This window comes from Salvelinus sp. IW2-2015, unplaced genomic scaffold (assembly GCF_002910315.2).
Source record: "Salvelinus sp. IW2-2015 unplaced genomic scaffold, ASM291031v2 Un_scaffold967, whole genome shotgun sequence".
In the NCBI taxonomy this organism is placed as follows: domain Eukaryota; kingdom Metazoa; phylum Chordata; class Actinopteri; order Salmoniformes; family Salmonidae; genus Salvelinus; species Salvelinus sp. IW2-2015.
In genome coordinates this window covers 138,778-158,349 of record NW_019942667.1, presented here as the reverse complement: position 1 = coordinate 158,349, position 19,572 = coordinate 138,778, and the positions used below count along the sequence as shown (strand labels likewise).

The 19,572-nt window shown below is 40.0% G+C and overlaps 1 protein-coding gene across 3 annotated transcripts; it reads left to right on the top strand.

Moving 5' to 3' along the window:
* Positions 1-495: 495 nt before the first annotated feature.
* On the top strand, positions 496-19,063 carry LOC112069304 (interleukin-10 receptor subunit beta). Of its 3 annotated transcripts, XR_002893711.2 has the most exons (9): positions 496-663; positions 1,195-1,321; positions 2,321-2,493; positions 2,809-2,963; positions 5,347-5,494; positions 5,659-5,813; positions 8,601-8,675; positions 18,231-18,314; positions 18,880-19,063. XR_002893711.2 is itself a non-coding variant. In XM_024136614.2 (7 exons), exons 1-7 carry the CDS (start codon positions 597-599, stop codon positions 8,739-8,741), a joined length of 966 nt encoding a protein of 321 aa, XP_023992382.1. In that variant the 5' UTR covers positions 496-596; the 3' UTR covers positions 8,742-9,189. The 3 variants fall into 3 exon arrangements, 1 of the variants encoding a protein (XP_023992382.1); XR_002893712.2 differs by lacking the exon at positions 8,601-8,675; XM_024136614.2 differs by lacking the exons at positions 18,231-18,314; positions 18,880-19,063 and having other exon boundaries at positions 8,601-9,189.
* The last annotated feature ends 509 nt before the right edge of the window (positions 19,064-19,572 follow it).

Sequence of the window (19,572 nt, the reverse complement as noted above, 5' to 3'; positions counted from 1 at the left end):
CCGTTTTGACTCGGAAATCAAAGTAACGAAAGTAACGTTACAAAGAAGCAAGGTGAAGCAGCAGTTCAGGAAATGTTGCAAGTCAGAACAATACTTGACAAATAAATATAATTTTTATATTTGAAAAATTACTTGACAAGCAGTAGGCATTTAGAATTAAATGTGGAGTGAAACTATATAGTTAAGGCGAAACATCACTTGCCCTGCTTTCTTTCAAACGTATTAGGCAATCATTTATTCGAAAAACACGGTTAATTCCATCATAATTTGTCACAATAAAGTAAGACAAAATAAAGATCCACCCCTGTCGAACGGATACACATTTTGTCGATCTTTTGAAAATGAATCATATATCTGCTGTTTCCATTAATCTAAACAAGCCTAAAGGTTTTTTCTGACATTATCGAATAAACTTGGTTCAATGGAAACCTGCCTAGGCTTCTTCTGTATTTATATCACTCAGCTTGGTTTCGCTTCCCCGCAATTCTACGCCCATTCAGAAAGTACACAATAAACTCTCAAGAGCGGCCAGAAGCAAATCTAGCCAACGGAACATTTCAGTGTCGTTGGACAACACATAACATCTCTTGGGCAACATGCAATCTACGGTGTTTACTATCTTGTTTGTCAAACTATTATGCTTAACTTTACATGGAATGACAGGTCAGTATTTCTCTTTCGACTTTACCATAGCATAGTCTACCAACGTGCTGTAAATCGATTGGCTTTGATTGTAGATTAATGTTTTAAGCCATTCAATATCACGACTGGTTTACGAAAGTTTTTGTTGTTGTTGATATTTCGTGATAATTTCAGTCTTTTATAAGCTACATTTATTTATCACTTATACATTCCTTAATCTCTTTTACTGTCAATAGTGTGAACCAATGGAAACACTTCACATTTTGGTATCTGTTACATTGACATACTGATGATTGTAGGCTAAATATATACATACACATAGGCTGAAGGTTTTACCCACATACTATATGTGGTCAAGAGTGTTCATCTCGAGGAAGCACAGTGCAATGGGCTTAATTTCTCAACAACAAAAAACTCTTGAAAACGTCCAAGACAGATACAATACCATTTTCCCCATCTGACTCAATACCCTTGTTTATCTAAAGCCTGTAATCCCCCTGAATGATGTGTATTTGTTAGGATGTTCAACTGTGTATAACTGTGCTGTTACAGCAGTGTTAGCTGAACTTCCAAGTCCCAGTAACATCAGGATTACCTCCATCAACATGGAACTAGTGTTGGAGTGGGATCCCCCTCAGAACCACACGGGAAACCTCACCTACAGATCAGAATACAAGTGGTAATATGAACACCGCCAAATAACACAACCAAGTGAGGGGTGAACATTTAAATATGGCACACTTCCTGCTATGGGTGCTGGGAAAGAGGAGAAATGACACACCCACAAGTAGTCTTCCACAGAAGAATCTGTGTCATACACCCTCACACACACTCACACACACACACACACACACACACTCACACATCAACATACATCACTATATTTCTTAGAAAAGGTGCAACTATTTCACTTTAAAAAATTACAACTACCTGTCAGAATGGGTTCAGGCATACAACACGCAGACATGCAAACAAACAGCTTACACACTGGACAACAAACAGCTTTTACAGACACTGGACAAACAAACAGCTTACAGGACACTGGACAAACGAAACATGTCTTACAGACACTGCGACAAACAAACAGCTTGAGCAGACACTGTGGACAAACAGCCAACAGCTTACAGAACATGGACGACAAACAAAAACCACCAGCCCGTAACAACACCTAAGCGAACAAACAAATCAGCGTACATACACTGGACTGACGCTTACGACACTACAAACAGCTTACAGACCACTGGACAAACAAACAGCTTACCAGACACTGACAAACAAACAGCTTACAGACACTGAGACAAACAAACAGCTTACAGACACTGACAAAAAACAGCTTACAGAACACTGGACAAAACAAACAGCTTACAGACACTGGGACAAACAAACAGCTACAGACACTGACAAACAAACAGCCTTACAGACATGGACAACAAACAGCTTACAGACACTGGACAAAACAAACAGCTTACAGACACTGGACAACAAACAGCTTACAGAACACTTGGACAAACAAAAACAGCCTTACACGACAACTGACAAACAAAACCAGCTTACAGACACTGGACAAACAAACTAGCCCTATACAGACACTGCCGGGGGACAAACAAACAGCTTACAGACACTGCGTAACAATAGTCTACCACAATAACAATACAGTGATGTGTTGTTTTGAACACAGGAGCAGCATCAGGAGCAGCTACCAGGTTGTATGTTGGGACACAACTGCCCTATGCTGTGACTTCACCAGTCATCTAAACAAATTTGGAGTGTACACTTTCCAAGTGAGGGCAGAAGGAGAGGGAGAGGCATCTCACTGGGTGGAGACTAAGGAGTTTGTCATGGATGAACACAGTGAGTTCCTAGTTGCCCATCTGTAACGTCAATCTACATAAGGACTTCATAACACATTCATAACCTATACATAACTACATTCATACAGCACATAAGACATACATGAGCATTTCATAGTAGTTCTTGCAGTGCACTAGAGATGGGTATGAAAGTGTAATAACAGGTACTGTTAATTCAGAGGTTAGGGCAAAGCATAGTGTATGATTACAGACTGGAGCCTGACAACTTTTGCTCTTTAATGAACTATGGTGATCCGCTAGCAGGTGCCATGCCACTTCCTTTGGGTCACTTTCTTTCCCATGTCTCTCTCCACAGCCACTTTAGGCCCTCCCAGCGTGACTCTAGTCTCCAGTGGTGCGAACATTGAAGTGAGCATCGAAGACCCAGTGCTCAGGATCTCTGAGTTTAAAGAGATCTACAATCATGCAACCTTTAACATCACCTACTGGAAGGAGGGCCAGGAGGAGAGGGTATGGTGGCCATTTTACTTTCCATCTGGGATTAAACATCTGGAGGGTAATTTCCACTGCGTACAACCAGGGGATCTGAGGAATGGCAAAACAAAGTAACGCAGTTTGCCTGATCTTTCACATCTGATGTCATAGTGACAGTAGCCAATAAGGAGTATGAGATGCAGGTTTAGGGTCTGAGCACATAAACTACTTTCCATCTGCCAATGGTAGACTTTATAACCGTGGGGGTGATCATCTGGTGACACATTGAGTACGGTTACATGCGTACAATAATGGGATTATTGTGGATAGATTAATGTAATAGTTTGATTAAAATGTTTTACATGCTTTGCAAGAAGAACAATTTCCCTAATAATCCTCTTTTAACATGGATACATCTGAAATCAGACTACCGGATGGCACTCTGATAAATGCAGAAAATCGGCAATCCAAATAATATGCCACAGCAATCATGTTATTTTTGGGAAGCATATTTGAGTTTGGACGTATAAAGTTTGGCTAACGCTTTATTTTGAAGGGGTCCTTATTAGTGGCCCTTATTGCAGCATGTGTCATTACACTTTAACTGTAACAACCACATGGCAGTAATTGTGGTCTGTAATTACAAAAGGTGTAACAATGAATGCTTGTTTTCCATGCTTGTGATAAATGGGCAGGTTGCCCAATACATTGGCCAACTTAGTGTTTAGTTTCTTATCAGCTGCATACAGTTACAACTGTCACAAAGGTTGTGACCCCTCGTCGGTGCCCTGGGTGTCCCAAGAGATTTTATTCAATAGGCTTTGATTACTTAGCCATGAAAGTGCCACTGTTGGAAATATATCTCTACTCAATGTTATTGCTAGCGCTTGCCACCAAAATAAAGTGTACCAATCTGGGTTAATTTGGTCATCCCAGATGAGGATAAATACCCTGTTTCAAAGCATATTGCATTTAAATGTTTGCCTAAGTACAATGTAATTACTAGGAGTTACACATGATGTAGCTAGTTCAAATGAAGTGTATCTTGAGGTGTACTTACTTGTAACGAATGTGTAGTCATACAGTACATGATCCCTACTGACAATATGGCCCTCATTTTAAAGCTTCTGGAAGTTTAATTCCAGAATTCACTTAATTTCTGTATCTTGTTGTGAAGTGAAACTTCCGGAAGCTTTAAAATGAGGGCCACTCAAGATAAACTTCATTTTAACTAGCTAAAGTCTGTGTAAAACCTAGTAATTACATTGAACTTTACCACCCATATTACATTGCCACCCATTTACCGCCCATATTACATTGCCACCCATTTACCGCCCATATTACATTTACCACCCATATTAGATCCCAGTCAGTGAGATTGACCTACTGATCTGCTTTTGCCAGCTCAACCAAGTTAACTTTATTTTGGGGTCAAGTGCTTAGCAACAACAGTGAGTGAAGACGCAGTATAGGATGAACAGTGCACATTCAAGGGTAAGTAATTAGAGCCTATTGAGCATAGGCTCCCTTACGAAAAAGATTGCAGTCACAGTGCAGTATAACCGCAGTACYCTGCAGTATAAATGCAGTTATAGTGCAGTACGCTACAATTACTGCGTCCAAAATCACACGTTTTTTTTTTTTTTACTGCAGTGCTTTTGCAGTGTAACTGCAGTTATTCTGCAATTACTGCGTCCAAAATACCACAGTCGACTGCAGTTATTGCACTTTTATTGCAGTTTCAAAACATCCATTTTTTTTGTTGTAAAGGCTATAATCTCTCAGGCATCCAGCATACCGACGAGGGGTCACAACTTTTGTGACAGTTGTAACTGTATGCAGCTGATGAGAAGCGAAAACTCTAAGTTGGTGAATTTAGTGGGAAACCTGCCCATTTGTAACAAGCATTCATTGTTACACCTCTGTAATTACTTACTGCAATTACTACTAGGAGTTGTTACTGTTAACTACAATAGTTGTTACAGTGTAAATTCACGTGTGATTGCGGTGTAGTAAGGATCCTTTAAAATGAAGTGTTACCAAAGTTTGTACTGTATGTGAAAGCTACTTCTGAGACGCATACGTTCAGTTGTTCCCGAACTCACTTAAATGGCGCTAAAAAGGGAGGATGGCTCGGCTGGTGCTAGCCCATGCGCAGATCAATTACACTGCTGGAACGCCGATTTTAAGGCGTTTACATGTCCTAATAATTCAAAAGATGGCTCAGAATCGGCGTATGCTTATTTCTATTTTGACCTTACGCCGATTTTTAGATAATCAGAGTAAGGTGTTTACATGACTAATGCATAATGTGCCCGGCTGCCAATCAGTTTAATATGAAAGTGTTACTATGCATGTAAAACATACTCATTGTGAGGTGCTCAATGCTTCCTCACTACTCCTCTATCACCCCCTGCAGGCCAAACTGATGAATGGCATCCAGCTGCATAAAGTGGTGTTGGAGCTGGAGCAATGGACCAGGTACTGTTTTCAGGTCTGGGTGGTAACCCAAAGGTTCTTCAAACAGAGCCAGCCCAGCAACGTTACGTGTGAGAGCACCGCTAAGGGTGAGTGCAATCGCTCTCTTTCTTGTCCTCCCTTTTATCTGTTTAAAACACAAATTATGACTATTAGATTGTTGCCTTCAATGATTCTCAGAGTACAAGTCCACTCTTGCTCAACTCAATTCTTAGTCCCTGGTGTCCCCTTTCCAACCCCAAACCCTCTGCAGGCAAGGACAGGCCCTGGGTGATGGCCCTGGTGATATTTGTGGTGATGGCAGTGTCAATGCCCCTGGTGGTTCTAGCATTCTGGCACTGCTACAAGGTGGTCAACTTCCTCAGACCCAAGGTCAAGCTGCCTGGACATTTCACAGTGGTGCATGATGTATGTATGGCGCATGATCAGTGTGTTTTAACTTCTCTAGGGTAGGGTGCAGCATTTTCACGTTTGGATGAAAAGCATACCCAAATTAAACTGCCAGCTACTCATCCACAGAAGATAAGATATGCATATTATTAGTATATTTGGATAGAAAACACTCTGAAGTTTATAAAACAGTTTGAATCATGTCTGTGAGTATAACAGAACTTATTTAGCAGGCGAAACCCCGAGGACAAACCATTCAGAATTCTTTTTTTTTTAGGTCACTCTCTTTTCAATTAGTTTTCATTGGGAAACCAGATTTCTAAGTGACCTGCTGCAGTTCCTACGGCTTCCACTGGATGTCAACAGTCTAGAGAAATTGGTTGAGGTTATTCCTTTGTGTAATGAAGAAATACGGCCATCTTGAAGTCAAGTCACTCTAGGTGTCCTGTTTGATTGAAGCGCATGACCAGAAGGCATGCTACGGTTGGTTTTAATCCTGTATTGAACACAGATCATCCCGTCTTCAATTTTATCGATTATTAGCGTTAAAAAATATCTAAAGTTGTTTTACAAAAGTAGTTTGAAATTTTTTGGCAAAGTTTACAGGTAACCTTTGAAATATTTTGTCGTCATGTTTGAGCAAGTTGGAACCTGTGTTTTTCTGGATCAAACGCGCCAAATAAATTTACATTTTGGATATATATCGACGGAATTAATCGAACAAAAGGACCATTTGTGATGTTTATGGGACATATTGGAATGCCAACAACAGAAGCTCGTCAAAGGTAAGGCATGAATTATAGTATTTTTATTTCTGCGTTTTGTGTCGTGCCTGCATGATTGGAATATGCTTATCTCTCTTTGTTTACAATGGCGCTATCCTCAGAAAATAGCATCGTATGCTTTCGCCGAAAAGCTTATTTGAATTCTGACATGTTGGCTGGATTCACAACCAGTGTAGCTTTAATTTGGTATCTTTCATGTGTGATTTAATGAAAGTTTGATTTTATAGTAATTTTCATAATAATTCATTTGAATATGGCGCTCTGCATTTTCTCAGGCTTTTTGCCAAGTGAGACAGTAGCGTCCCGCCTAAACTCAGATTTTTGGATATAAATATGAACTTTACCGAACAAAACATACATGTATTGTGTAACATGAAGTCCTATGAGTGTCATCCGATGAGGATCATCAAAGGTTAGTGATTCATTTTATCTCTATTTCTGCTTTTTGTTACTCCTCTCTTTGGCTGGAAAAATGGCTGTCTTTTTCTGTGACTTGGCTCATACCTAACATAATCGTTTGGTGTGCTTTCGTCGTAAAACCTTTTTGAAATCGGACACTTTGGCTGGATTTACAACAAGTGTAGCTTTAAAATGATGTAAAATACTTGTATGTTTGAGGAATTTAAATTATGGGATTTCTGTTGTTTTGAATTTGGCGCCCTGCAGTTTCACTGGCTGTTGACGAGGTGGGACGCTACCGTCCCACATACACTAGAGAAGTTAATGAATAATACACTATGTGTTTCTTTGTGTGTAGTAACTGTATAATTAGTTATTTTTCTAACCCATAAATTACATATTCATGCTGCTGTTTAGATTTTTTTTAAAGGACTGTCAATGAGGCTGTGTCTTTGGCTGAGTTCCATGTGTGTCCTGTTATATCTTGATGTAATAATGAATGGTTTTAGTCTAATCTCTCGTGGACAGACTGCTTAAACATAAAGGAGCATCTGTTCTGCCAGTCACATTCTGTTAAAGGTCCCCAAAGCAACACACATCCCCGGGTCGCTCGTCTTTTCAGTTCGCTGCAGCTAGCGACTGAAACGAGCTGCAGCAAACACTCAAACTGGACAGTTTTATCTCAATCTCTACATTCAAAGACTTAATCATGGACACTCTTACTGACAGTTGTGCTGCTACTGTGTTGTTGCTGCCATGCTATGTTGTTGTCTTAGGTCTCTCTTTATGTAGTGTTGTCTCTCTTGTCGTGATGTGTGTTTTGTCCTATATTTATATTTAATTTATTTGTATTTTTAATCCCACCCCCCATCCCCGCAGGAGGCCTTTTGGTAGGCCGTCATTGTAAATAAAAATTGTTCTTAACTGACTTGCCTATTTAAATAAATAAAATATGACCAAATTACGCAAGATTTTAGTTTTAAAGGCCTTTTAAAGAGATTAGTCTGAAAGACCTTTAAAGAGATTAGTCTGAAAGGCCTTTAAAGAGATTAGTTTTAAAGGCCTTTAAGGCGTCCTCATGCTTCCCATCCGAAACAGTTCAGAACAGTTCGTGCATATATTATGACAACATTTTGTGACTTTTTCGTTCGGTTTAGTCTTCGTCAAGAGTTTTTTTGGGGGGGCTCTTTGTGCACACAACATTTTTTCTCGACGCAAGCCGAAGTTGGTAGCCAAAGTCTACACACCTTGTCTGTGATTGGTCAACAGTAGGGATTCTTAAATTCAGTGTTTGTTTTTCAACAAGAGACAAATCATTTTCATGCACATTTTTTCACTTGAGAAATTCTGCACCAAAGATCTTCGATGTAAAATTGCGTGACTAAGATCTCTTCCGCAAAAAAATGTCAAAATGAATGCTAGAATTCTTGAGTTATATTAGATTCATTCCGTCTATTAATTCTAGAATTCTATTTAGATAGACAAACAGTACTATCAGTGTTTTTGTTCTCATTTTTGAAGTGAAGATCTTTTAAGGGAGTATGCAAGCACATTAATTCGGTTTGCAAGCTGACGCCTTTAGTGTGACCAACCTCTCCTCTCCCCTCCCCACCCCATGCAGTACCTGTTGGATCCTCAGTGCTCCTCCATCCTGGCCTTGCAGAGCAGCCCCCAGCCTGATGAGGTGTACCATGAGGTCAGCATCATGCCTGGGGGGACAGAGACAGAGAGAGAGCTCTCTCTGATGGACGGAACAACATAATGCACATAAACCAGACTGACTGACAATACAAAGAAAGGCAGTGATCGAGAGCATCAACACCGCGACTGACAGGCCGATCTATAAATAATATTAAGTTGTTGTTTATAATGCAAGGTGATTTGTTGATCAGTCAGTGTCGACTCGCCTTTAATGTCGGCTGCACCCAATCACAAAGATCTTGAAGTGGACGGGGAAGATATGGGTGAAAGACTGATGTGAGGAAGAAAAGAGGACAACAATGGATGGCAGAGAAGAGGACGTACCTCTTAGTGAGAAATAATAGTCTTAACTGACATCAGGGATTTAGTTATTTATTATTTATTTATTCATCCCTGTGATGAAATGGAAAGAGAGTTATTTAGTGTAATGCAGGGGTCATCTAGGGGTCATCTAGGGGTCATCTAGGGGGTCATCTACTAGATTCAGCTGCAGGCCGAATTTGATCTCTTGGGGGCCGGAACATATTTACAAATCATTTGTGATCGTATGCAAATTAGCCGCAAGAACCCAAACTTAAACAACTTAAACAATCATTTCAAACCTTGCTTCCATTTTGTATACGATCACATGTTCCTCTCTATTATGCCTGGGAATAATTGGGAGCAGATTCCTTGAATTAAAATCACTACGAGTGGATTTTCTGCTGTTAAAAATAAAATAAAAATTTACTGAGAACTTGGGGGGGCCCAAATACAACCACCGACAGTTGGGGAACCCTGTTGTAATGTGTTTATTTATGTGATCTTTACTTCTAGCTATAGCCAGTAACCAGGTAGGGCTAGCTAGCCAGCCTGCTAACTAGTCAGTAGCTAGCTAGCCAGCTAATGCAAGCCAACTTTGTTCACTTGTTGTTGACTTTATTATATTGACATGCTAACTTCATTAATAAGATTCAAACATAACTAACATGACTATTTTGATTTTCCTGTCACACTCACACAGTCAAATCCTTTCTTTTGTACTGGCAAACCTAGGCTGTAAACACACACTCCTAAAGCATCATGAATATTCTATGAGGGGGCATGTACTTCTTGAAGGAAGCAACGAAAATATAATTTTTATAAATATTGTTTATTTGTTTTCCATTATTCCCTGTCTAATTTTGACACCATGTGTATGATAATGATCAATAATGCCTTTTATTCATTATGGCCTTGGTACACTGGCATTTTATGATATCATGAGTATAGGGCAATGGAATGGTCGAACCGCTATGTCATCAGAGAGTTTTCATTATGAGCTGACTGATACGACCACTCCAAACAGCTTATGGAAAATGGCGTTTTTGTATTTAGCTTGTGACACAGCAGTCAAGACATCATGGATCATCAGGAAATGGGTCTACAGTGGATTCGGAAAGTATTCAGACCCCTTTACTTTTTCCACATTTTGTTACATACAGCCTTATTCTAAAATAGTTTTTTTATTTTTTTTTTATTCAATCCACACACTTTGTATTTGTATTTACTAGGGATCCCCATTTAGCTGCTGCCAAGACAGCAGCTACTCTTCCTGGGGTTTAGTATGGATCCCCATTAGTTCCTACCAAGGCAGCAGCTACTCTTCCCGGGTTTATTATGGATCCCATTAGTTCCTGCCAAGGCAGCAGCTACTCTTCCTGGGGTTTATTATGGATCCCATTAGTTCCTGCCAAGGCAGCAGCTACTCTTCCTGGGGTTTATTATGGATCCCCATTAGTTCCTGCCAAGCAGCAGCTACTCTTCCTGGGGTTTATTATGGATCCCATTAGTTCCTGCCAAGGCACAGCTACTCTTCCTGGGGTCCAAAACACACCAAATCATCCACATTACATATAAAACAACAGATAAAACAGTGAACTATGTTGTAATAAGTGAGATAAATCTGATTCTACTGTTTGCATCAGTTACCAGATGTGAATAGAAGTTCCATTAGTCATGGCTCTATGTAGTACTGTGTGCTTCCCATAGTCTGTTCTGGACTTGGGGACTGTGAAGAGACCTCTGTTGGCATGTCTCGTGGGGTATGCATGGGTGTCTGGCTGTGTGCTGTAGTAGTTTTTAGAACAGATCGGTACATTCAGCTTGTCAACACCTCTTACAAAAACAAGTAATGATGAAGTCCATCTGTCTTCCACTTTCAGCCAGGAGAGATTGACATGCTTAATATTAATATTAGCTCTCTGTGTACATTTAAGTGCCAGCCGTGCTGCCCTTTCTGAGCCAATTGCAATTTTCCCAAGTCCCTCTTTTCTGGCACCTGACCACACTACTGAACAGTTGTCTAGGTGCGACAGAACTAGGCCTGTAGGACCTGCCTTGTTGATAGTGTTATTAAGAAGGCAGAGTAGTGCTTTTATGGACAGACTTCTCCCCATCTTAGTTGCTGTTGTATCAATATGTTTTGACCATGACAGTTTACAATCCAGGGTTACTCCAAGCAGTTTAGTCACCTCAACTTGCTCAATTTCCGCTTATTCATTACGAGACGTAGTTTAGTGAATGATTTGTCCCAAATACAACATTTTCAGTTTTGGAAATATTTAGGACTAACTTATTCCTTGCTACCCATTCCGAAACTAACTGCAGCTCTTTGTTAAGTGTTGCAGTCATTTCAGTTGCTGTAGTAGCTGACGTGTATAGTGTTGAGTCATCCGCATACATAGACACACTGGCCTTACTCAAAGTCAGTGGTATGTCGTTAGTAAAGATTGAAAAAAGCAAGGGGCCTACTAAACAGCTACCCTGGGGAATTCCTGATTCTACCTGGATTATGTTGGAGAGGCTTCCAGTAACTTCTTATGGGCAGGTGGGACAGTAGCGTCCCACCTGGCCAACATCCGGTGAAATTGCAGAGCGCGAAATTCAAACTACAGAATTATAAATATTTTACTTTCATAAAATCACAAGTGTAATACATCAAAATAAAGCTTAACTTCTTGTTAATCCAGCCGCTGTTTCAGATTTCAAATAGGCTTTACGGCGAAGCACACCATGCGATTATCTGAGGACAGCGCCCCGCATACAAAAGCATGAAAAATATATTTCAACCAGGCAGGTGCGCCACGAAAGTCAGAAATAGCGATATAATAAATGCCTTACCTTTGAAGATCTTCTTCTGTTGACACTCCAAAAGGTCCCAGTTACATCACAAATGGTCCTTTTGTTCGATAATGTCCTTCTTTATATCCATAAAAACTCAGTTTAGCTGGCGCGCTTCAGTCAATAATCCACTCAGTTTCACTCCATCAAAATGCATACAAAATTAATCCCAAACGTTACTAATAAACTTTTCCAAACAAGTCAAACAACGTTTATAATCAAACCTTAGGTACCCTAATACGTAAATAAACAATAACATTTAAGACTGAGAATCGTTATTGTCTTTACCGGAGAAAAATACCAAAGAACGCGCTCTCTTCCACGCACTAGGAAACACTACAGCCAAAATGGGAGCCACCTAGAAAAACGAAAATTTCTGTCTCATTTTTCCAAAAACCAGCATGAAACTCGTTCTAAAGACTGTTGACATCTAGTGGAATCCCTAGGAACTGCATAGCCACTTTAATTATACATTCATGTACATACTACCTCAATTGATCCGACCAACCAGTACTCCCGCACATTGGCTAACCGGGCTATCTGCATTGTGTCCCACCACCCGCCAACCCCTTTTTTTACGCTACCTCTACTCTCTGTTCATCATATGTGCATAGTCACTTTAACCATACCCACATGTACATACTACCTCAATAAGCCTGACTAACCGGTGTCTGTATATAGCCTTGCTACTCTTATTTTTAAATGTCTTTTTACTGTTGTTTTATTTCTTTACTTACCTACACACACACACTTTTTTTTCTCTGCACTATTGGTTAGAGCCTGTAAGTAAGCATTTCACTGTAAGGTCTACACCTGTTGTATTCGGCGCACGTGACAAACTTTGATTTGATTTGAATATGTGAGGATTTCGCCTTATAATAAAAGTGACAACCATTGAAAACAGTGGTAGGCTGAATTTTTCTTTTTTGGGATGGTTTGTCCTCGGGGTTTCGCCTGCCATATCAGTTCTGTTATACTCACAGACATCATATTAACAGTTGTAGAAACGTTAAAGTGTTTTCTATCGAAATCTACCAATGATATGCATATCCTAGCTTCTGGGCCTGAGTAACAGGCAGTTTACTTTGGGCACGCTTTTCATCCGGGCTTGAAAATACTGGCCCCTACCCAAGAGAGGTTAAAGAACACACTCTGTGTTCTGTTAGACAAGTAACTCTTTATCCACAATATAGCAGGGGGTGTAAAGCCATAACACAAGTTTTTCCAGCAGCAGACTATGATCGATAATGTCAAAAGCTGCACTGAAGTCTAACAAGACAGCCCCCACAATCATTTTATCATCAATTTCTCTCAGCCATTTGTTTACATGCTGTGCATGTTGAGTGTCCTTCCCTATAAGCGTGTTGAAAGTCTGTTGTCAATTTGTTTACTGTGAAATAGCATTGTATCTGGTCAAACACAATTTTTTCCAGAAGTAAGGATTGGTAACAGGCTGATTGGTCAGCTATTTGAGCCAGAAAAGGGGGCTTTACTATTCTTGGGTAGCGGAATGACTTTAGCTTCCCTCCTGAGGGCACACACTTTCTAGTAGGCTTAAATTGAAGATGTGGCAAATAGGAGTGGCAATATCGTTCGCTATTATCCTCAGTAATTTTTCATCCAGATTGTCAGACCCCGGTGGCTTGTCATTGTTGATAGGCAATACATTTTTCTAATTTCTTCCATACTTACTTTATGGAATTCAAAAATACAATTCTTGTCTTTCATAATTTGGTCAGATATACTTGGATGTGTAGTGTCAGTGTTTGTTGCTGTCATGTCATCCCTAAGTTTGCTTATCTTGCCAATGGAAAAAGGCATTAAAGTGGTTGGCAATATCAGAGTTTTGTAATGAATGAGCCATCTGATTCAATGAAGTTGGCTTTTCCCCCAAAATGTAATTTAGGGTGCTCCAAAGCTTTTTTCTATCCTTAGCTTTGTTTCATTGTATACTTTCTTTTTATTTAGTTTAGTCACATTTCTTAATTTGCAGTACGTTTGCCAATCAACTGTGCAGCTAGACTTATTTGCCATACCTTTTGCCTCATCCCTCTCAACCATACAATTTTTCAATTCCTCATCAATCCAAGGGGATTTAACAGTTTGTACAGTGTCGTGTCTTTGGTATCGTTAAATTGAAGACTTTGTTTTATCATAGATTCCTGTAATTAGGGATTACGCGATCACTTTAGTAATAACGTAACTAATTAACTATGAATTCGAGGGCACCAGGGAAAGTTATTAGATTACAAAGTTATCATTTCCCAATATAACCTTTCAGATATTTCATATCTGATCAATGGTCTTCTAATTAATGATTGATTTACTCTACCTTACGTCAGTCTCATTCCAAACGTCGTAAATCGCTGATCTGCACGAACCCAGTCTTCACTATGAGTCATCCATACATCAATTGTCTTAAATCATTTATTTATTACTAACTAATTAATTCACAGAAATGCAAAACAAACAAACTTAAAATAGTTACATGAAATGATGGGAGAAAATATGCCCTAGTGGGCTAAACCGGCATGGCGGCTGTTAGACAAAGGGAAAGTTGCGTTCGACTAAGAATTCACTACAGAGTCCATAACTATAACAATTGACATGCTAATCCTTACGCATGAACGKTCACTCATTCGGGAACAATTGCAATCAATATATATATAGTTACGTTCAGTGTGTGTGTCGCCTTGGTCGTTGGAGAGAAGTTCGTTTTGGTTGGAGTGAAGTTCTGTCTCGGTTGTGGATTGTTCAGAGGGTCATTCGTTAGAGAATGGATGTTTCGGCGGTTGTCTTTCTTCGCGTTCAATGATACCGAATTCCTAGCTGCAGACTAGAAGTCAATATCAAAGACGTGTTATGATTCGTATAAGAGTTTTAACCACGTGGGATGGTTAAAAGATTCAGCAGTCTGGTCTCAAACCTTTGTCCTCTCGTGATTGAGAGAAACATGGTCTAATGGTAATTTCTTAAGAGTTGGCTTTTATTCAGATAGCAGAGAGGGGTGGTCCCATGGTCTCTGACCCAACTGGCTCAGGGGCGGTCCTTGGATTTAGTTCAAATACAACCAAATAGTTCAAATACAAATACAATTGTATTTTCCTTCATTAAACAGTTAAAAATCATATTACACAATTATACAAACAGTATCATACTCACTCATTCATTTTATACAACAAACAGATGTTAACCTCATATCTGAGGTTATTATATAAACAGCGGTATGGRAATGTGGTCCCACAGTCTCWCSTGAGTTTCTCACATGGTGACCAATGGACATGTTAATAGCTGGACTGTCCACCGATCATTCCTACTTGTGCAGGAATATGAAATATGTTCGTACCTCAAGTTCTGTGAGGTGGAAGAGAATTCCTTTGTCCTGAAAGTTTACCCTCTCTCTTAATACTGTTTAGCCATGAGGAGATCCTCAGGAATTTACAACGTCTCTCTGTGATCACAGCATGGGTTGAAGGAGGAAAGGGGGAGGCAGGGAGAGGGGGATGGGGTTTGCTATACCCACGCAGGCAACGTCATGACAACAGTCATTTTCTTAATGGGTGTGTGCTTATTAGTAACTGGAATAAGTAGTTTCATAAATGTGTCAAGTGCAGCGCCTGGTTGCTCCTCATTACACACCACAGACCCGCAAATATTCTTTACATCATCAACATATGAATCACTACAACACTTATTGTATGACCTCTTATACACTATATTAGGCCCAGCCTTTGGATCCTTGGTTTTCCTAGATATGGGCTATTATATTGTGATCGCTACATCCTATGGATTTGGATACCGCTTCAAAGAAAATATCTGCAGCATTAGTAAAAATGATTTCATTCCTGTGCTGTTTGTAAATAACCTGGTAGGATGATTGACTGACAACCTGAACCAGGTTGCAGGCATTGGTTACAGTTTGAAGTTTTTTCTTGAGTGGGCAGCTTGATGAAAGCCAGTCAATATTTAAAATCACCCATAAAATATACCTGTCTGTTGATATCACATACATTATCAAGCATTTCACACATATTATCCAGATACTGACCGTTAACACTTGGTGGTCTATAGCAGCTTCTCACCAGAATGGGCTTTAGGTGAGGCAGAAGAACCTGTAGCCATATTACTTCAACAGTATTTAACATTAGATCGTCTCTAAGCTTTACAGGAAAGTGTTTCTGAATATAGACTGCAACACCYCCTCCMTTGGCATTTCMGTAYATGTTATAACCTTCTATTGCTACCACTGTATCATCAAAGGTATTATCTAAGTGAGTTTCAGAGATAGTCAAAATATGAATGTCATCTGTTACAAGGAAGTTATTGACTTCATGGACCTTGTTTCTCAGGCTGCATATGTAAATATGGGCTATTTTTAGCACTTTTCTTAGTTGCTTGATTGTTTTTAATGCTTTACTGGGAAGCTTATTAGGGGTAGACTTACTCATGTTATTTACATTGGCGCTGATAGTGCATTCTGATTCTGGTCTACTCTACATCTTCCTACAAGGGTACACCGCCTCAGTGTTAAAAGTATTCCTCTGGTTCATAGGCTCATGATTACTGCATACAATAGCTGTAGGATCAGAGGTATTCAGGGCAATTAGGGGGACATAAATTAAGTTACTTACATTGTGTCTGCCAATGCCCCTAGGATACCCCATAATGACAAAGCGAAAACAGGGTTTTAGACATTTTTGCAAGTCTCTGAATGCCCTTGAGTGGCCCAGCTAGAGCCCGGACTTGAACCCGATCAAACATCTCTGGAGAGACCTGAAAATAGCTGTGCAGCAACGTTCCCCATCCAACCTGACAGAGCTTGAGAGGATCTGCAGAGAAGGATGGGAGAAACTCCCCAAATACAGGTGTGCCAAGCTTGTAGCGTCATACGCAAGAAGATTCGAGGCTGTAATCGCTGCCAAAGGTGTTTCAACAAAGTACTGAGTAAAGGGTCTGAACACTTTTATGTAAAAAGTAACTTTATGAATTTGTAAAAAAATCTACAAACCTGTTTTTGCATTGTCATTATGGGGTATTGTGTAGATTGAGGGATTATTTTTTACATCCATTTTAGAATAAGGCTGTAACGTAACAAAATGTGGAAAAAGTCAAGGGGTCTGAATACTTTCCGAATGCACTGTATACACAACCAATATTGCATGCTTTTAGATTCACCTGTAACACTTGTTTAGTTGGGATTTATTTTAATCAAATGTCTAGTCACTGCTCAAGTATCGCAAAAGTACAAGTGGAACAAGCTATAACTGAATTTTTAGTTGACCTTTATTTAACCAGGTAGGCTAGTTGAGAACAAGTTCTCATTTACAACTGTGACCTGGCCAAGATAAAGCAAAGTAGTGAGACACAAACAACAACACAGAGTTACACATGGACAAACATACAGTCAAATAATACAATAGAGAAAGTCTATATATAGTGTGTGAAAATGAGGTAGGATAAGGGGTGAGGCAATAAATAGGCCATAATGGTGAAATTATTACAGTATGGCAAATTAAACACTGGGGTGATAGATGTGCAGAAGATGAGTGTGCAAGTAGTGGTACTGGGGTGCAAAGGAGCAAAATAAATAAAATAACATGGTGATGAGGAAGTTGGATGGGCTATTTAAAGATGGGCTATGTACAGGTGCAGTGACCTGTGAGCTGGTGATTAAAGTTAGTGAGGGAGATATAAACCTCCAGCTTCAGTGATTTTCGCAGTTCGTTCCAGTCATTGGCAGCAGAGAACTGGAAGGAAAGGCGGCCGAAGGAGGAATTGGCTTTGGGGGTGGCCAGTGAAATATACCTGCTGGAGCGCGTGCCAAGGGTGGGTGCTGCTATGGTGACCAGTGAGCTGAGACAAGGCGGGGCTTTACCTAACAAAGACTTATAGATGACCTGGAGCCAGTGGGTTTGGCAACGAATATGAAGCGAGGGCCAGCCAACGAGAGCATACAGGTCGCAGTGGTGGGTAGTATATGGGGCTTTGGTGACAAAACGGTGACTGTAAAGTCACTGTGATAGACTGCATCCAGTTTGTTGAGTAGAGTGTTGGAGGCTATTTTATAGATGACATCACCGAAGTTAGGAGATGCTTAATGTCAGTCTGGAAGGAGAGTTTACAGTCTAGCCAGACACCTAAGTATTTGTAGTTGTCCACATATTCTAAGTCAGAACTGTCCAGAGTGGTGATGCTGGACGGGTGGGTAGGTGTGGGCAGCGATCGGTTGAAGAGCAAGCATTTAGTTTTGCTTTCATTTAAGAGCAGTTGGAGGCCACGGAAGGAGAGTTGTATGTAACTTGTTGTAACTTACCTTGGTATGCAAAGAGGAAAGCTTGCCATGCAAATAGGTTTAATAGCATATCTTCATCCCTGATCTTGACAGCCTCTCTCCCCTCTATTTCCACAGGTCCTTCCAACCTGGACTCAGGGGTAGAAGGAACATAGTAAAGCTGTAACAATCAAATGAGTATCATATGTTACGTTTCGTATGGTATGTATTCATTTGTGGATGTCCATTTCATATGTCACGAATTGCAATTTGTTTTGGCTAACGTTAGCTAAGCTAGGGGATAAGGTTAGGCGTTTCTTAGTGTTGGATTCAGGGTCTAGGTCTAGTGTTGGGTCTAGGAGCTACTTTAACATCATAGTTGGGGTAAGCTGCTTTATTGGTTAATGCATCATATGACAGAGGATAGATGTTGGCGTAATTGTTCTCTAAACAACATGTTGAAAGCATTGATGTGAAAGCATATACAGTCCTGAGTTACCTTAAGAGGATGTAGGGTTGTGGCAATGGAGGAGATGGGGGAAAAAAGTGAAAATGACATGGCTTGGGAACACCTCTCGGAACCTGGGGCCGGAAGGGTAATACTGGGCGAAAGCATTCGTTTTTTTTAGGGTCTTCATTTTTGTGGAATCCAGCAGAAAAGTATAGAGTCAGGTGAAGAGAGAGTGGGAATTGTCATGGTTGCAGACTTTGGTTTTCATGCATATATAATAGTTTATCACGTTGTTAACACTGTTATGTTTTGTGTGTCTTTTTGTTGTTTTCCAAGTCTTGTGCTATCACTCTCTTAGGAACCAGATGGAGAAAGTGGAGAAACAATAAGCTGCTCCAGTGACATGGAACAAGATTCAGATTCAGATGTCATTTTGTTGTGTGATGAGAGACGGAAATAAAATTGTGTATGGTGTGATCATTAAAACAGAGGTCATAAGTCTCTAAGTTTGTAAACCTCACGGTGAAATGTTTATCATCGTTTGTTCATTTATAATCATTAGTTAGTTTTTTTAATTCATGTTTTATTATCATTGTTTTTTCCAAGTTTATGTAAATTGAACATTGGGAAGCTGTCTTTCAATAGGAGGGACAGTTGGATTTGGGGAAACTTTGAACATTGTTATACGCATAAACATAGTAGATAAAGGAGTGGAAGAGTGGTTTTATGTCAGAGGTTAACGGTTCTCTGTAGAAAGACAGAGTGGCTGTGGAATGTGCTGGGTGGACGGGAGGGAGTCACGGGAGTGCGATGGGTGATACGGGTGGAAAGCTTTGGATTAGACATCAAGGAGGTTGAAGTCAGGTCAGGTCACCTTAAGGGAGACAGAACGGTTTATTACTCTATCACTTCGTCTTCCTGTCGAACCATAAGATGTAAGGACGGAGACTCCACCTAAAGTGGAGTGTACAGTTGAAGTCGTAGGTTTACATACACTTAGGTTGGAGTCATTAAAACTTGTTTTTCAAA

Coding starts and splice junctions, on each gene's coding strand:
- LOC112069304 (XM_024136614.2), top strand. CDS start 597: ATGCAATCTACGGTGTTTACTATCTTGTTTGTCAAACTATTATGCTTA. Junction 664..1,194: donor AACTTTACATGGAATGACAG/GTCAGTATTTCT, acceptor GTGCTGTTACAG/CAGTGTTAGCTGAACTTCCA. Junction 5,495..5,658: donor GTGTGAGAGCACCGCTAAGG/GTGAGTGCAATC, acceptor AACCCTCTGCAG/GCAAGGACAGGCCCTGGGTG.